The 12,746-nt window shown below is 50.3% G+C and overlaps 1 protein-coding gene across 5 annotated transcripts in view; it reads left to right on the top strand.

The window, feature by feature from the left end:
• IFT43 (intraflagellar transport 43) overlaps positions 1 to 4,656 on the top strand; it is an 89,330-nt gene extending 84,674 nt beyond the window's left edge. For 4 of the 5 annotated variants that reach the window (XM_076003852.1, XM_076003853.1, XM_076003850.1 and 1 more), the window contains 4 exons: positions 3,311 to 3,383; positions 3,654 to 3,729; positions 4,192 to 4,254; positions 4,395 to 4,656. In XM_076003852.1, coding sequence (XP_075859967.1) covers positions 3,311 to 3,383; positions 3,654 to 3,729; positions 4,192 to 4,254; positions 4,395 to 4,514 — 332 coding nt within the window. In that variant the 3' untranslated portion in view covers positions 4,515 to 4,656. Of the gene's footprint in view, positions 1 to 3,310; positions 3,384 to 3,653; positions 3,730 to 4,191; positions 4,255 to 4,394 lie in introns of those variants that run through there. The other variant, XM_076003851.1, reaches the window with a different exon arrangement.
• Positions 4,657 to 12,746: the final 8,090 nt, after the last annotated feature.

Raw genomic sequence — 12,746 nt, 5'->3', positions numbered from 1 at the left:
ACGGAGACGAAGGATGAGGTTACCAGCTCCCATGGCATTGGGGATGTCACAGCTCTCTTGCCTCACATTCCCCTTTTCTGGGGCTATTCAAGGTGCTCAGCCACCTCTTTCTCCTTGGAGCTGGTTTGATAAGACATGGGGGGTGGGGAGTAGAGTCTCTGGGCTCTCTGGTGGGGGTGCACCTCTTTCACTCCGCTCCGTTTGGCCTTGTCGGGGTATATGGCGAGGACTTAGCTTATTTATAGTTATTGGAATCCAGAGAAATGCCCCAGAACAGAGGACATTAAGTCTCAGGCAAAGTAAAAGATGTCGGTACTGCAGGCAGTTGTCTCACCCTCCACTAGAAGAGGAGGCATCTTGGAAGGCATTTCACATACGAAAAGAAAGCCCTGGGGTGGGGGATATGGCAGAGTCCGGACATTGCAGCCACATTGGAGGGGGAAGCTAGGCTTGGTTATTCCAGTTTCCCTCATGCAAGCGGCTTAATCTCGCCTAGCCTCAGCATTCTCTTCCAGAAAATGGTTGTCACCAGTGGGAGTCAACGAGAAGACGAAGGTGGAGCTATACAGTTTCTCTACATGCACAGTATTATAATATCTGTTACATCTATAAGAACAGTTGAATATTCATTATGTACTGAGCACACTGTGCTTAGTGTTTTATAAAGATTATTGCATTTCATACTTAAAACAACCATATGATGTGAGTGTAATTATGACCTTCATTTTATGGGTGAGAAACCAAGGAGGCACTGGGGGATAAAGTCACACAGCTAGGACATGGTGGGGCCAGGATTTGGAACTGACCATCCTGCCTCCAGAGCTATTTTGGAGGAATCCTATACACCAGACTTTCCTTACCTCATGGCCATTGCTAATGTTCCTAATATTAGCAGCAGAGGAGAAAAGAAGAATAAAGTAAACATAATAGTTGGATTTTTAAAAATAGCTCTTCACCAGTACCAGAGTGACTCCTGTCGTCCCCTCACTGTCTCTGTCAAAGTCGTGTGCAAAGTCGTGTGTCACAGAGAATCAAGCCGGCCAGCAGTTCCCATTCACAGGTTAGGTCACTGTCGCTGACTAGAGGCAGGGCAGGATCATTCCTTGTAGGTAGTTTAGTGAGGAAGCAGATTTCTCAGGTTCATTTTCTTTTTTCCATGTTTGCTCATGGTGTGTGTGAGAAAGACAGGACAGGGAGGAAGGCAGGAGAGAAAGAGAAAAAAGAATTCCCCAGAACATATTATGTACACATAAGTACTTGTCTGTGATTCTAAATCAGAAACTGTAAAATCAGTAAAATTGTGAAGTTCTTTGAAGTTTGCCCAAAACCTGCTCCACGGCCACCTGTTCCACTGGGGGCCGGGAGTTGGATGGCCTGCCTCTGCTGCGATGGCTCAAGCTGTCACTGCACCGGAATGTTCCAGCTTGCCTTGGCCTGGCTGTCATCGCTGGCTCTGTCCCACTCAGGCAGTTCACCGGGTTCTGCTGGGCACCAGGCTTCCAATTAGAGAGAAATCCCACTGTGTGGCCAGCCCCACCAGCGCCACTCTGAGCGGCCCCTTTGCCAAGGCCCGAGCTGACCTCTGATCTGTCACAGATGGGCCAGCCCCACACTCTCTGTGCACATTTGGAGGAGGGGGGTAGAGACGAAGAAGGAAGCCCGTGGGGAGGGAGAGTGGACAGCGGGCAGAAGTGTAATTCCTCAGAGCTCCGAGAAGCTGGGCAGAGTTGACAGGACCCAACTGCTAAAGTTGTGGAGGGAAAGGGGAATTTGGGAAGACTCTGTCCTGAGCCCCAAACTCAGCATGGGGCGTTTACTTACCAACTTCTGAATATTCATCTCAGGCTGGACTCCACACTCTAGGAGAGCCAGGAGCAGCTAACTGGCTCACTCCAGAACTGTCACACTGCCGATGGCGCATGGCATAGCCAGCTTCCTCCCTGTCCCTCTGCAGGGCCTGTGCGGGCTCACCAGCCTGGGGAACGGCACTGCCGGCAGCCGCACAGTGAGCTGTATTAATCACTCAGAGCGACAGGGAAAAAGAAGCTAAATTTCTATTAGCATAAGAAATAGAATCTTAGAGAATTCCATCTCTTAATTCTCTAACAGGATAGAGAGATACAATCTAAGCTTTGAACAGCTCTTTCTAGATATAGGACTTGGTGAATGTGGTTCATTATTTTGGGAGTGGTATATGTGTCTCTTCTTTATTTTCCCTATTGGCGATTTCTTTTTATTTTTATTCATTTTCACTCTTTTTATCACTTTCTTTCACTGGCTGTCTGTTTAATTTTCCGTGTCTCTGTCTCTCCCTTGCACACTCGCTTTTTCCAGGTACAACATCTGTTCCTGCACAGTCAGAAGTAATAATAAAGACACCAGGCTTGGGACTGACGTTTATGTTCTCTGGCTTAGCTTGACTGGAAAGCAAATTCGCACAGTCTAAACAACGCATAGCCTGAGAATGGCAAGGGTCTTCTCAGGTGTTCTTGGAATGATTTTGTGCCTCTTTTAAAAAATAAAATTCAATTCAATCCATGGCAGCAGAAAGGAAAGGTTTCTTCGCTAATCTATCCTCTCTGGGAGTTTTCCTTCTTCAGAGAAGGAAAATCTCCACAAAATAGTTAGGAAAGTATGTTAGGATCCGCATCATTTATTACATTAGACCCGGCAAACGGAGACCCTGATCCCTGACACAATGTCGGGGGCCAGGTTGTATCATCAGTGGGAAACACCCTTCAGAAGCAGGTTAAGGGCTGTGACAATTCCACCCTGGAGTTAACGCACACAGAAGATCTAGGTCGTGAGGAGGTGGCACCACAGTCACATCCACTTTGTGACACTACATCTCTGTTCCTTGCAGGACCACTCGTCAGTTCCCTTCTTTCCCCTCCTCTCATGTAAGCCCTTCCTCAAGTGCTGTCTGCGACTCTCTCATTTCTTTACACTTCCCCTTGAAGATCCATTCCAATGACTCCTAGCCTAGCACATGCATCAGAATCACCAAAGAAATCTTGGGGAAAAATACAGATGCCTGAACCCCACCCAGAAGATTCTACTTCAGCAGGTTCTGGGGTGAGGCCTGGGATTCAGAAATTGTTGAAACTACACCTCTGATTCTAATGTGCACCCTCATTTGCCACCGTGGCCCTAGCCTGGGAGCCCCTGGAGGCCAGGCACTGTGTCTGAGTGTGCATTCTGCCCGGCCACAGCCCCCTGGCTGGCGTGTTGAAGGTGAATAAGAAAGAAAGGGAGAAGCAGTGAGACTCCTATGTGCTGCGGACAGTTTTGCCTCCACCTCTCATTGCAGATATTCCTGTTATTCCGGATCTGGAAGAAGTACAAGAAGAAGACTTTGTTTTGCAAGTGGCAGCCCCTCCCAGGTAGGTTAAAGTAGGTATGAAGTTGGCAGGGAGGCAGAAAACATGAATTGATAGATTCCAAATATCATCTACAGTGGACCTTTGCTGCCCAGTGTATATTGAGAACTTTCTGGTGATGAGCTCCATCCCAGGGATCCCATTTTGTTAGGATGTTTTGTCCCCATTCTGGTCATCCCCAGCTGCACGTGAGCCTCTGGGGATGGTAGCCCAGCAGGCACTCCTGGCACTGGGCCTGCCTGTGGGTCCCACTCACAGTCTCCCTTCCTGCAGTGTCCAGGTGAACCGGGTGATGACCTACCGTGACCTGGACAACGACCTCATGAAGTACTCGGCCTTCCAGACCCTGGTGAGTGGAGCAGCTTCTGCACAGAGGGGCAGGCTCCAGGCAGCATCCGTAGAGAGGTTTCTCAGCTCCTTGAGAGCTGTACAGCACCTCCTCCTTGGGTCCCCGGGGCTGCCTGGCAGCACACTTTGCTGGAGGGATTATCCTCAGGCATCTCACCTCTACACCCGGCATATTGCAGCGTCTCCCATTGCAGGCCTCCGCGGCTGCCCTTGGTCCCTGTGGATATGCTGCTGGAAGGGGTGGCCCTTTCCCCGAAGCACGCCCAGCATGGAGGGAGCTGTTGCTTTCCCTTGTCGCTCAGTGGCTGTGTGGTCCACTCATGTTTTTACTCTCTTAGTAAGGCGTTTCTATGGATCTCATTTTGGGAAATTCTAACACACACAAACTGATCCTCCATACTTTAGTTGCAAGAGATAGGTAGCTGCTGCGAGGTACCCAGCCTGGCTTTTTTTGCATTCACAGGATGGCGAGATCGACCTGAAGCTCCTCACTAAAGTCCTTGCACCAGAGCATGAAGTTCGAGAGGTACAGTAGCAGCTTGTCATTCTCATAACTGGCCGGCTCCTCAGGCTGACCTGTGCCCCTGAGGCCCAGATAGAAGTTAGCCACCGTTGAGGGGAAAGGCTTTTTTTTCTTGTCTTAACCAGCGATGCCCCTCTTGGCAGGATGACACCAGCTGGGACTGGGACCATCTGTACACTGAGGTGTCCTCGGAGCTCCTTGCCGAGTGGGACCTGCTACAGACAGAGAAGGAGGATGCTGCAGGGCAGCCCAGGCACTCCTGAACCTATAACCTCTACTCTGCAACAAGCCTCAAACTACAGCAAGCAGCTTAGGATTTTTACATGGAATATTTTGTAATAAAAATATTTATTTTCAGTAAACCACATTGGATCATTTGGTGGAAATAAATTGCTTTATTCTGTGGCCATCTCTTCCATTTCTTTCCAGCCCCCTCGTGGAAAGATTCAGCACAAGGGAAGGAGGGCAGCCGTTAAACAATCTGATGAGAACTCTGACTGTTCCACGTTGTTGCAGAGCACGAGGGAAAGTTAGATTCAGGAGGAGAAGGAATGGGTGCTCCTGCGGGAAGTCGTTCCTTCTCAGGAGGTGGCAAGCAGCTGCCCGCTGGGGTTCTGGGGCAGGGCGTGGCGTGACACTTTCTTACTGTGGCATTCGGTGCCCGTCAGTTACGGCAGGGAAGCTGCACTGCCACCTTCATCGCCTGCTTGCAGGCAGCTGTAGCCGAGGGAGCAAGATGGGACTGAGGGGATCCGTTCTTCATTCACGTCAGGCTTCAGTGGCTGTTGGGACAGCACTCTCCTTTCTCCCCTCTCCCTGCAGCCCATGCCTGGCCTCCAAAAGCTGCCACCAAAAAGGTTCCCAGAGCCTTGTTTCTGGTTCTCATGGAACAGGGCCAGCCTAGCAGCCTTGAGAATTCCACAGAGACACTCTTGGGGAGCCTGGGCCTTCCCCTCCTCATCCGTTCAGATACTGCCCCTGTATCACAAGCGCCTCTTTCCAAGATGCACTGAGTTCAGGAGCAGAGCCCAAACCGTTTCGTAAGCAGAGACATCTTTTGTTTTTGTTTTTCTCTCTTTCTCCCCAAGACGTCTCATCTGAGGCCGAGACCTTTCCCTGCTTGCCTCTCCTTGCCGCTGCTTTGCTTTGCGTCAGGCCGGTGCAGGCTGGCAGCAGCCAGGGCCACCCTCGGCCACAGGGAGCATCCAGTGCTTCTCTTATCCTGCCTGGAAAGCCCTTCATTAAAATTCAGAAAAACAAAGAGGCTCAACACATCAAAAACCCACTGGGGGGTTATTTTTGTGTGACTACCATGCCCTTCCCTGGTGAGCCGCATGGCTCCAGAACAGGCAGCGCAAATGCTTGTCTCTTAATTATAAACTCAGGGATTTAGTGGCTTTAGGGTCCCGTTTCCTCCTTTTCCAGAGTCATACTTTTAGCCCAGACAGCCCCTCTTTGGAATAATTCCCATGGCCACTGAAACGTTTCCATGTAGGCTGGTTTTGCTTGAGTCTACATCATCCCGAAACCCAAAGGAAAAGGGCTGTATTTCTAGTCCCTTAATTACTGGCAAATTCAGCTGCCTTAGGACTCTGATAACCTTGGAGGTCTTTAGCCAGCCTGAGCAAGTGGCTGACTTCTTTCCTCTCTTTATTTTATAACAGCAGCAGCAGTAAGATCTATTTGCTGAGCACTCACTACATGCCAGGTACGGGGCTCAGCACATAGGAATCAGCGAGCTTAATCCTCATAGCCTCCCAGGGAAGCAGATGCTGCGGTTAACCCATTTTACAGATAAGGAAACTGAGGCTCAGGTTAAGAGATTGCCCAAGATCATCCAGCCTCTGCGTGGCAGAGCTGAAATTCCAAACTAAGTTGTCTTACTCCACGGTGCTTTAACACCTGTGTTTTTGTCCCCCCTCTGCTGCCTTCAGCTGGGGAAAGCAATCTCATGTACAGCAGGCAGAATTAGAAGTTCGCTGGGAGAAAGAAGTTCTCTGCCACCATCGCTAAAGCTCCATTTTTGTCTTCAGGGTGACCACAGAACAGAGGGCTTCTGTCAGGCCGGCACTGTGAAGCCTGTTAGCATGGCTAAGCACAAGAGTCCTGGCCCCAGGGAGGTGGGGACGAAGCCAGTGACCTGGGTAAGCAACAGCTTTAAGTCGAGCGAGCTGAGCTCAAACAACTCAGGTTCAGGCTGCATGTGACCAAGTCCCCTTTCATCTGTCCTGTCCCCTGGCCCTGCCGTCTCTGGGATGCTTCCTTTAGCATTTAAATGTCACTTCTTCAGAGTGCCTGGGGAATGAGATGTCATTCCAGTATCTACACCCTCCCAGTTTTTATCTGACTTCTAATACGTCTTCCTTATGTTATAACCAGTGGTGTCTTACACACGAGGCTTCAGAGAGCCTCCCAGGAAGAAGGCCCAAGAGGGCCTGGCAGAATCAACAAGCATCCCTGGGTACCAGCAAGATGGTTTTCTGCAGAGGCGTGGGGGGGTGGGGCATGAAGTGAGTCTTGGTGCTGCCACCTGCACGTGGCTTGTTGACTGGTTCTTTGTCAGTTTCTCCTAGATTGGCTCGTGTCACCTGTGAGCAGACTTGGGTAGTCAGTCCCAACTGGTCTCCTGGTGTCTTTGGCATTGCGTGGTAGCTGCAGAGATGCTGTCCATAGGCCGGGCTGTGATGAGGAAGTTCATTCCCTCATGAAGTAATTGATTGCCACATGCCACATGCAGCTAGGCAAAACTCCCTTGCCTTATAGAGCTTACATCCTGGAGGTGGAGGGGAGATGGACAAATAAAGTGAAGTGGTAGTTCATATGGTAATAAATGCTATGGAAAAAAATAAGGCAGGCACAGGGAAGCAAGTGCTGGGCTGGGGGATTGCAATTTTAAATAGGGTGGTTAGGGGAGGCCTCCCTGAGAGGATGACATTTGAACAAAGACCTGAAGAAGGCGAAGGAAGGAGCAGACTGGTGTCCAGGGAACAGTTCCCAGCAGCTAGAATAGTACTTGCAAAAGCCAAGAGGCAGTTGTGTGCCTGGCCCATTAGAGGAGTAGCAGGAGGTCAGGGTGCCTGGGGTGGGCGGCACGGGAGAGGACATGCTCTGCCTCGCTGTGCCCAAGGCCCGGGCTTATCACAGAAAGGCCTCTGGGCATGTGGGGTCCCTCCCTCCTTTGCTGAGGGCATTCTCAGGCCTCCTGGGGCTTGCCAGGCAGCCTTTGGAAAACTTCTCTCAAACTCCTGCATAGCTTCTTCATGCCTCGACCTGGAAGAAGCAGAGATATTAATGCTACATTGAGGGAGAGGGGAACAATGAGCTCTGTCTGCCACGGGCCAAAGGTCAGGTGGCTGCTGCCAGCTCCCTGCCAGGCAGGGGTGTGCCCAGTACACTGGGCAGGCAGAGTGGCATCACAAGGCCCCTGCGTGGAACGCTCCCTGGAAACCTGCAGCTCCTGATGAAATACTCCAGCAAGAAGTTCATCCGGGCAGGTGCGTAGCCTGCAGAAGGCATCTCTGTCCCTGACTGTTGGCTCATCTTTGCTAAAACCCCAGGACCCACCAGCCGGAAACTGATGCTACTGCCTGGTCAGTGCTGCCTGACCAAAATGTGCTACTTATATAAATCAGGGCCTTTCTATTTAGTGGTTATGGGGGCTTCTGGGCACATTGGTGCTGGTGACCTAACACAAGGTCGTGTTTGTTGCAGCAAGATATGGAAGCTTGGCACCTCTCCCTGCTTGCCCAGGCATAACCGTGCTTTCCTCCTGGAGGCCAAAGAGCCAGTGGGGCAGCGGACAGGTGGGAGAAAATAATAGTTGTGAGGACCACAGTTTCTAGAATCAGGCAGGATTGGGTTCCGGTCCCAGCTCTGCCACTAAGCAGCTGTGGACCCTCGAGTGAGCTACTTTCCCTTTCTGATCCTGTTTTCTCATCTGGGAAAATGGGATAATATTAGTTCTATCCTCTTAGGATTGTAGTGCCCCGTAAAAGCTAGCTGCTGTTATGAGATTTTAGAACTGGGTGAGATGGAAAAGTGAATGCAGGAAATGTCACATGAGATGCTTTATAACAACAGCACCTGTTTTGCTAGGGGATACGACCCTCGTCTCCCCTCAGACATCACTTCTCAGGGTAGAAGGATGGTTTGGCACCAGGTTTTTGTTTTGTTTTGTTGTTTGTAACAACTTTATTGAGATATAATTTGTGCACCATAAAGTTGAAAGTGTACAATCGAAAGTGTACAACTCAGTGATCTTAGTAAATTTACGGGGTTGTGCAACCATCACCATAATCCTGTTATAGAACATTTTTCTCATTCTACAAAGTTCCCTGTGTCCATTTGCAGTTAATCCCTGTTCCCATCTGCAGCCATAGGCAAGCATGGATCTGCTTTCTGTCTCCATAAATTTGCCGTTTCTGGACATTTCCTATAAACGGGCTCGCATAACGTGTAGTCTTTCGAGTCTGGCTGCTCTCGCTCGCGCGGGCTTGGCTCATCCGCGCTGCGACAGTCATAGGCAGCGCTTGCTGCTGCTGAACGCGAGTCCACTGTGTGGAGCACACCGCGTTTGCTGAACCATTTGCCAGTTGATTGACATTTGGGTTGTTTCCAGTTTGGGGCTATTATGAATAATGCTGCTGTGGACATCCGTGTACTTGTCTTTGTGTGGACAGATGTTTTCATTTCTCCGAGGTAGATTCCTAGGAGTGAAATTGCGGGGTCTTATGTTTATGTTTAACTTTTAAGAAACTGCCAGGCTGTTTTCCAAGACACGGGTCTTATTTATGTGTGTGTTTGTTTTCGGAGCTTTGGAGGATCAGGATTAATTACGTGCTTCATTTTTTCTTCTTTCCTTAATTTTTTTTCAAAGGTCGATACTGAGTTTGGAGGAGGCACGTTCTCCTGATTCCTCCTTCCCTTCCTTCTTCCTGTCATTCAGTTATTCTCGGTTTTGAGAACATAGAGCTCATCTGTCTGTTTTCCTCTAGCCCGTAAGGTCTTCCCGTATAAATCTGGGTATAGTTTGCATTTCTGTCAAGCTCCACGCATAGTCCAGGAGTTCAGAGTCAAATAAGGGATGGTCCTGACCTCAGGACGCTCACAAGCTCATAGAGAAACAGACAGGACCTTTCTGCGTGAGTGGAGGAGCCCATATGACCTGCCGCAAAGCGCAATGAGAGGAGAGAGAGGGGCAGTTTCCCTCCACCAAGAAATAACAGAAGTGGGGTTGATTTGCTTAGAGCAGAGGCCGGTAAACTACCTCCCATCTTCCAAATCCAGCCTGCTGCTCGTTTTTGTAAGTTTTACTGGAACGTAGCCATGCTTATTTGTTTACTTGCTTATTTGCAAAAGCTCATTTATCTATGGCTGTTCTTGTGCCACAAAGGGCAGAGCTTAATTGCAACACAGACTGGCCTACAAAACCTAAAATATTTGCTATTAGCCTATTTATAGAAAAAGTTTGCCAACCCCTCCTCAGAGGAAAGAAGGAAGACAAGAAATAACAATACTTGTGCACTGCCAAAGTTCAGCTGCTATTTCTATCCAGAAAATTCATCGCAGCAGGAGTGATTTGAGTTAGATGTAAGGAAAGACTGGAAGAGTGGGAAGATTCTGGCCCCTAAAAGAGAGACAAACTCCCCTTAAGGAAATGAGCACTCACCAGTTCCAGGAAAACTGGGACATAATCTAGCTGGAGATGAAAGCTGGAGAGGGGGACATCCGGGCTCCTTCTCAGCCCTTTGATCCTACTTGGAATTGTGGGGGGGGGGGCGACTCGGGAGCCAAGTGCCTTTGGCAGTGGGCTCAGGATAATAAAGACAAAGCCCAATGGAGGGGGTGTTAGGAGCAAGGCATGGGGGGAAATCTGATTTTTCTTTGGCAAGGTAGAAATCAGAAAGCAAGGGTGGCAGGAGCAGGGAGAAGAAGAGGCTGTTCCTCTGTGGCTGTGCCGGAGTGAATTAATTCACGGCATATGTTCCCAGCATCTGTCGTGGTGACCTGGACTGGAGGGGTCAGCGAGAGAGGGGACCATGCCAGGGCTGAGCATTAGCCCAGAATTCCCGGGCCGCAGGGCTCTTGGCTCCCACAGAACGCTGGCTGGCCAGCCTGCCCGGGAACATCTGCTGCAGCTGCAGCGAACAGGGCTGCCTTGGGGAGGAGGGAGAGCGGCCCCTCCAAGTGCTCCCCGCAAAAAAACACCTGGCTGTGAAGGGGCTGGGAGAAGAACAGAAAGAGTCCTGCAAAACTCCATCTTTTCCAGATCTCAAGCAGCAGTCCATTCAACCCAGCAGCCACACGTCCTGCCAGCAGATTGGGGCTGTGACACAAGGGACAGCTCAGGGAGGAGGTAGGAGAGCCACAGCCCTGGATGGAAAATGCACAAGAGTCTTGGGACTTCCTCTTAAGAGCTAGTCCCAGAATCCCCCTGGATGGTATCTGGGCCACTCGGTGCTGAGAGTGTCGCGCGAGTTGGCATTTGGCCTGGAGGAAGCAAAGCAGAGGGCACGCGGCTGAGAACATGGACGATGCCAGCCCACATCTCTGCTCTCCCTCGTCACAGCTGTACGAGCTTGGGCAAGTTCCCCTACCTCCTAGAGCCTCAGTCTTCTCATCTGTAGAGTGAGACTGAAAATAATTCCTGTCCCACAGGGCTATTGTGATGATTCAGTGAGCTCATGCCTGTCAAGTGTCTCCTACAAAGGGAGCACTCAGTGAAGACTACTTCCGGTCTCACTGACTGGGCAGGCAGTGGCCACTTATTGCGCCCGATCATAGGTCATGGGGCATTAGGCCTGGACAGGACCTGAGTGGGCATCTACCCCAAGGTCACAAATTGGAGGCCCACAGGCTGACATGAGCCACAGGACATGCTAGATTTGGCTCACATGCTACTTTTTAATTGTTAGTTAATTAGCATTTAAAACTGAAAGGTTTCATAATAAAATTTAGATTTCCAGCTTCTCTTAGAAAATTGGGAGATCTGTCCACTCTGGGACTGCCATCCTATGGCAGCAATCAACATAAGCTGAGAAACAACAGCCCCTCTAAGTAGTGGCAATTCTTCAGCCCCCACCCGTCCCTCGTACATTCCTGCCTGGCCATGGAAGGCATTTACGTTGAGACCCCTGCCCACCATCCTCCTTTCGCCAGTGAGCATTCTGTTCCCCGAGGACACTCACCCAAGGTCATGTTCCTGAGCCTGGATCTCGAGTCCTGATTTGCAGGCCAAGTGTCCTTTGTCAGCAGCTGGGACCCTTGCCTGATACCTAACCTAAAATCACGCGCGCTCTGGAGAAGGTCGGGTTATCCCCCTCTGATCAGGAAGCCCAGCCCTGTGTCCAGCATGATTCTGACAAGAGTCTAAGCAGAGTCCTGGGATATTTTCAAGGCCAGTTACTGGACGGCTGTTTGCCGTCTGCTGAACTGTTCCAATAAACCCTGACCTGGAGCCGATGGTATCTGCTCAGGAAGAGTCTCCAGCTTGGCAGTCTTAGGAAAAGTAGGTTTGCCTTCTCCCTTCTGTAGCAGCCGCCGGTGCCTCAGTCAGGCAACCCACGAGTAAAAAGAGGCCACCCATCGTCCACCAGCGTCTCCAGACTGGGCTCAGGAGGAGGGCAGCCCTGGGGTGCACCTCTCAGACCACCCTTCAAGAGAGGACTTGTACAAGGAGTGTGGTTAGCACACAGCCTCCAGCCGTGGTGCCTTCAGCTTCTGCCACGGCCATGTGCTTCCGGTCAGACAAGTCTCCACTGTTCCCAAGGCGCAGGGCCCTCCAAGGTACTCTTGCAATTTTAAGGACAAGGGCCATGAAACAAAGTTTGAACAGAAAGCTGCCTCCCTGGGTGTAGATAGAAGCTATGTAGGTGGAGGAGACAGTACTTAGTAGGAGAAGCTAAGCAAAGAGGAAGAAAATAGTTTAGCTCTTTAGAGAACAACTAGACGGGGAGGGGAGGGCAGGGATTGACCTAAAGGAACAGTAAGGAACTTGTGGGGTGGTGGAAATGTTCCACATCTTGATTGTGGTGGTGGTTACATGTCTGTTTGTTGTCTGTTTGATAAAACTCATCAAACTTTACACTTCAGAAAGTGTAAATACCCCTTTAGAAAGGGGGTGTACTGTAAATTATACCCCGGTGAACCAGACTTTGGAAAGATTTCTCCCCACCAGCCCTCACCATCTCAGGAGGTGAGCGGGCGCTTCCTGTTTGTCCCCCACGTCTTTTGTGTTTTGTGGATGTCCCCCCCCCCCTGTCCCTGAGAACTAGGTCAGGAGGCAGAGGGGCGCAGTGCCCCCAGCCCCAACCCTGAGTCCTGGGCTGCGCAGACTCAGGACTAGCTTTTCCACTTTGTCTTCAGTTTAACTTTCCACAGTTACATTTGGAAAGGAAAATTTAGCAGATTTGACTATTGGGGAGAGCAGATGGTCCAATTTGGAGTAAAATAGAGGCATTTGGGAGTCGTTTTTGACATTCTTACGGAAGCGCAGG

Source organism: Microcebus murinus, chromosome 6 (genome assembly GCF_040939455.1).
Source record: "Microcebus murinus isolate Inina chromosome 6, M.murinus_Inina_mat1.0, whole genome shotgun sequence".
NCBI classification, from domain to species: domain Eukaryota; kingdom Metazoa; phylum Chordata; class Mammalia; order Primates; family Cheirogaleidae; genus Microcebus; species Microcebus murinus.
Note: the sequence above shows the minus strand (reverse complement) of the source record. Positions and strands in the feature narration are given on the sequence as shown.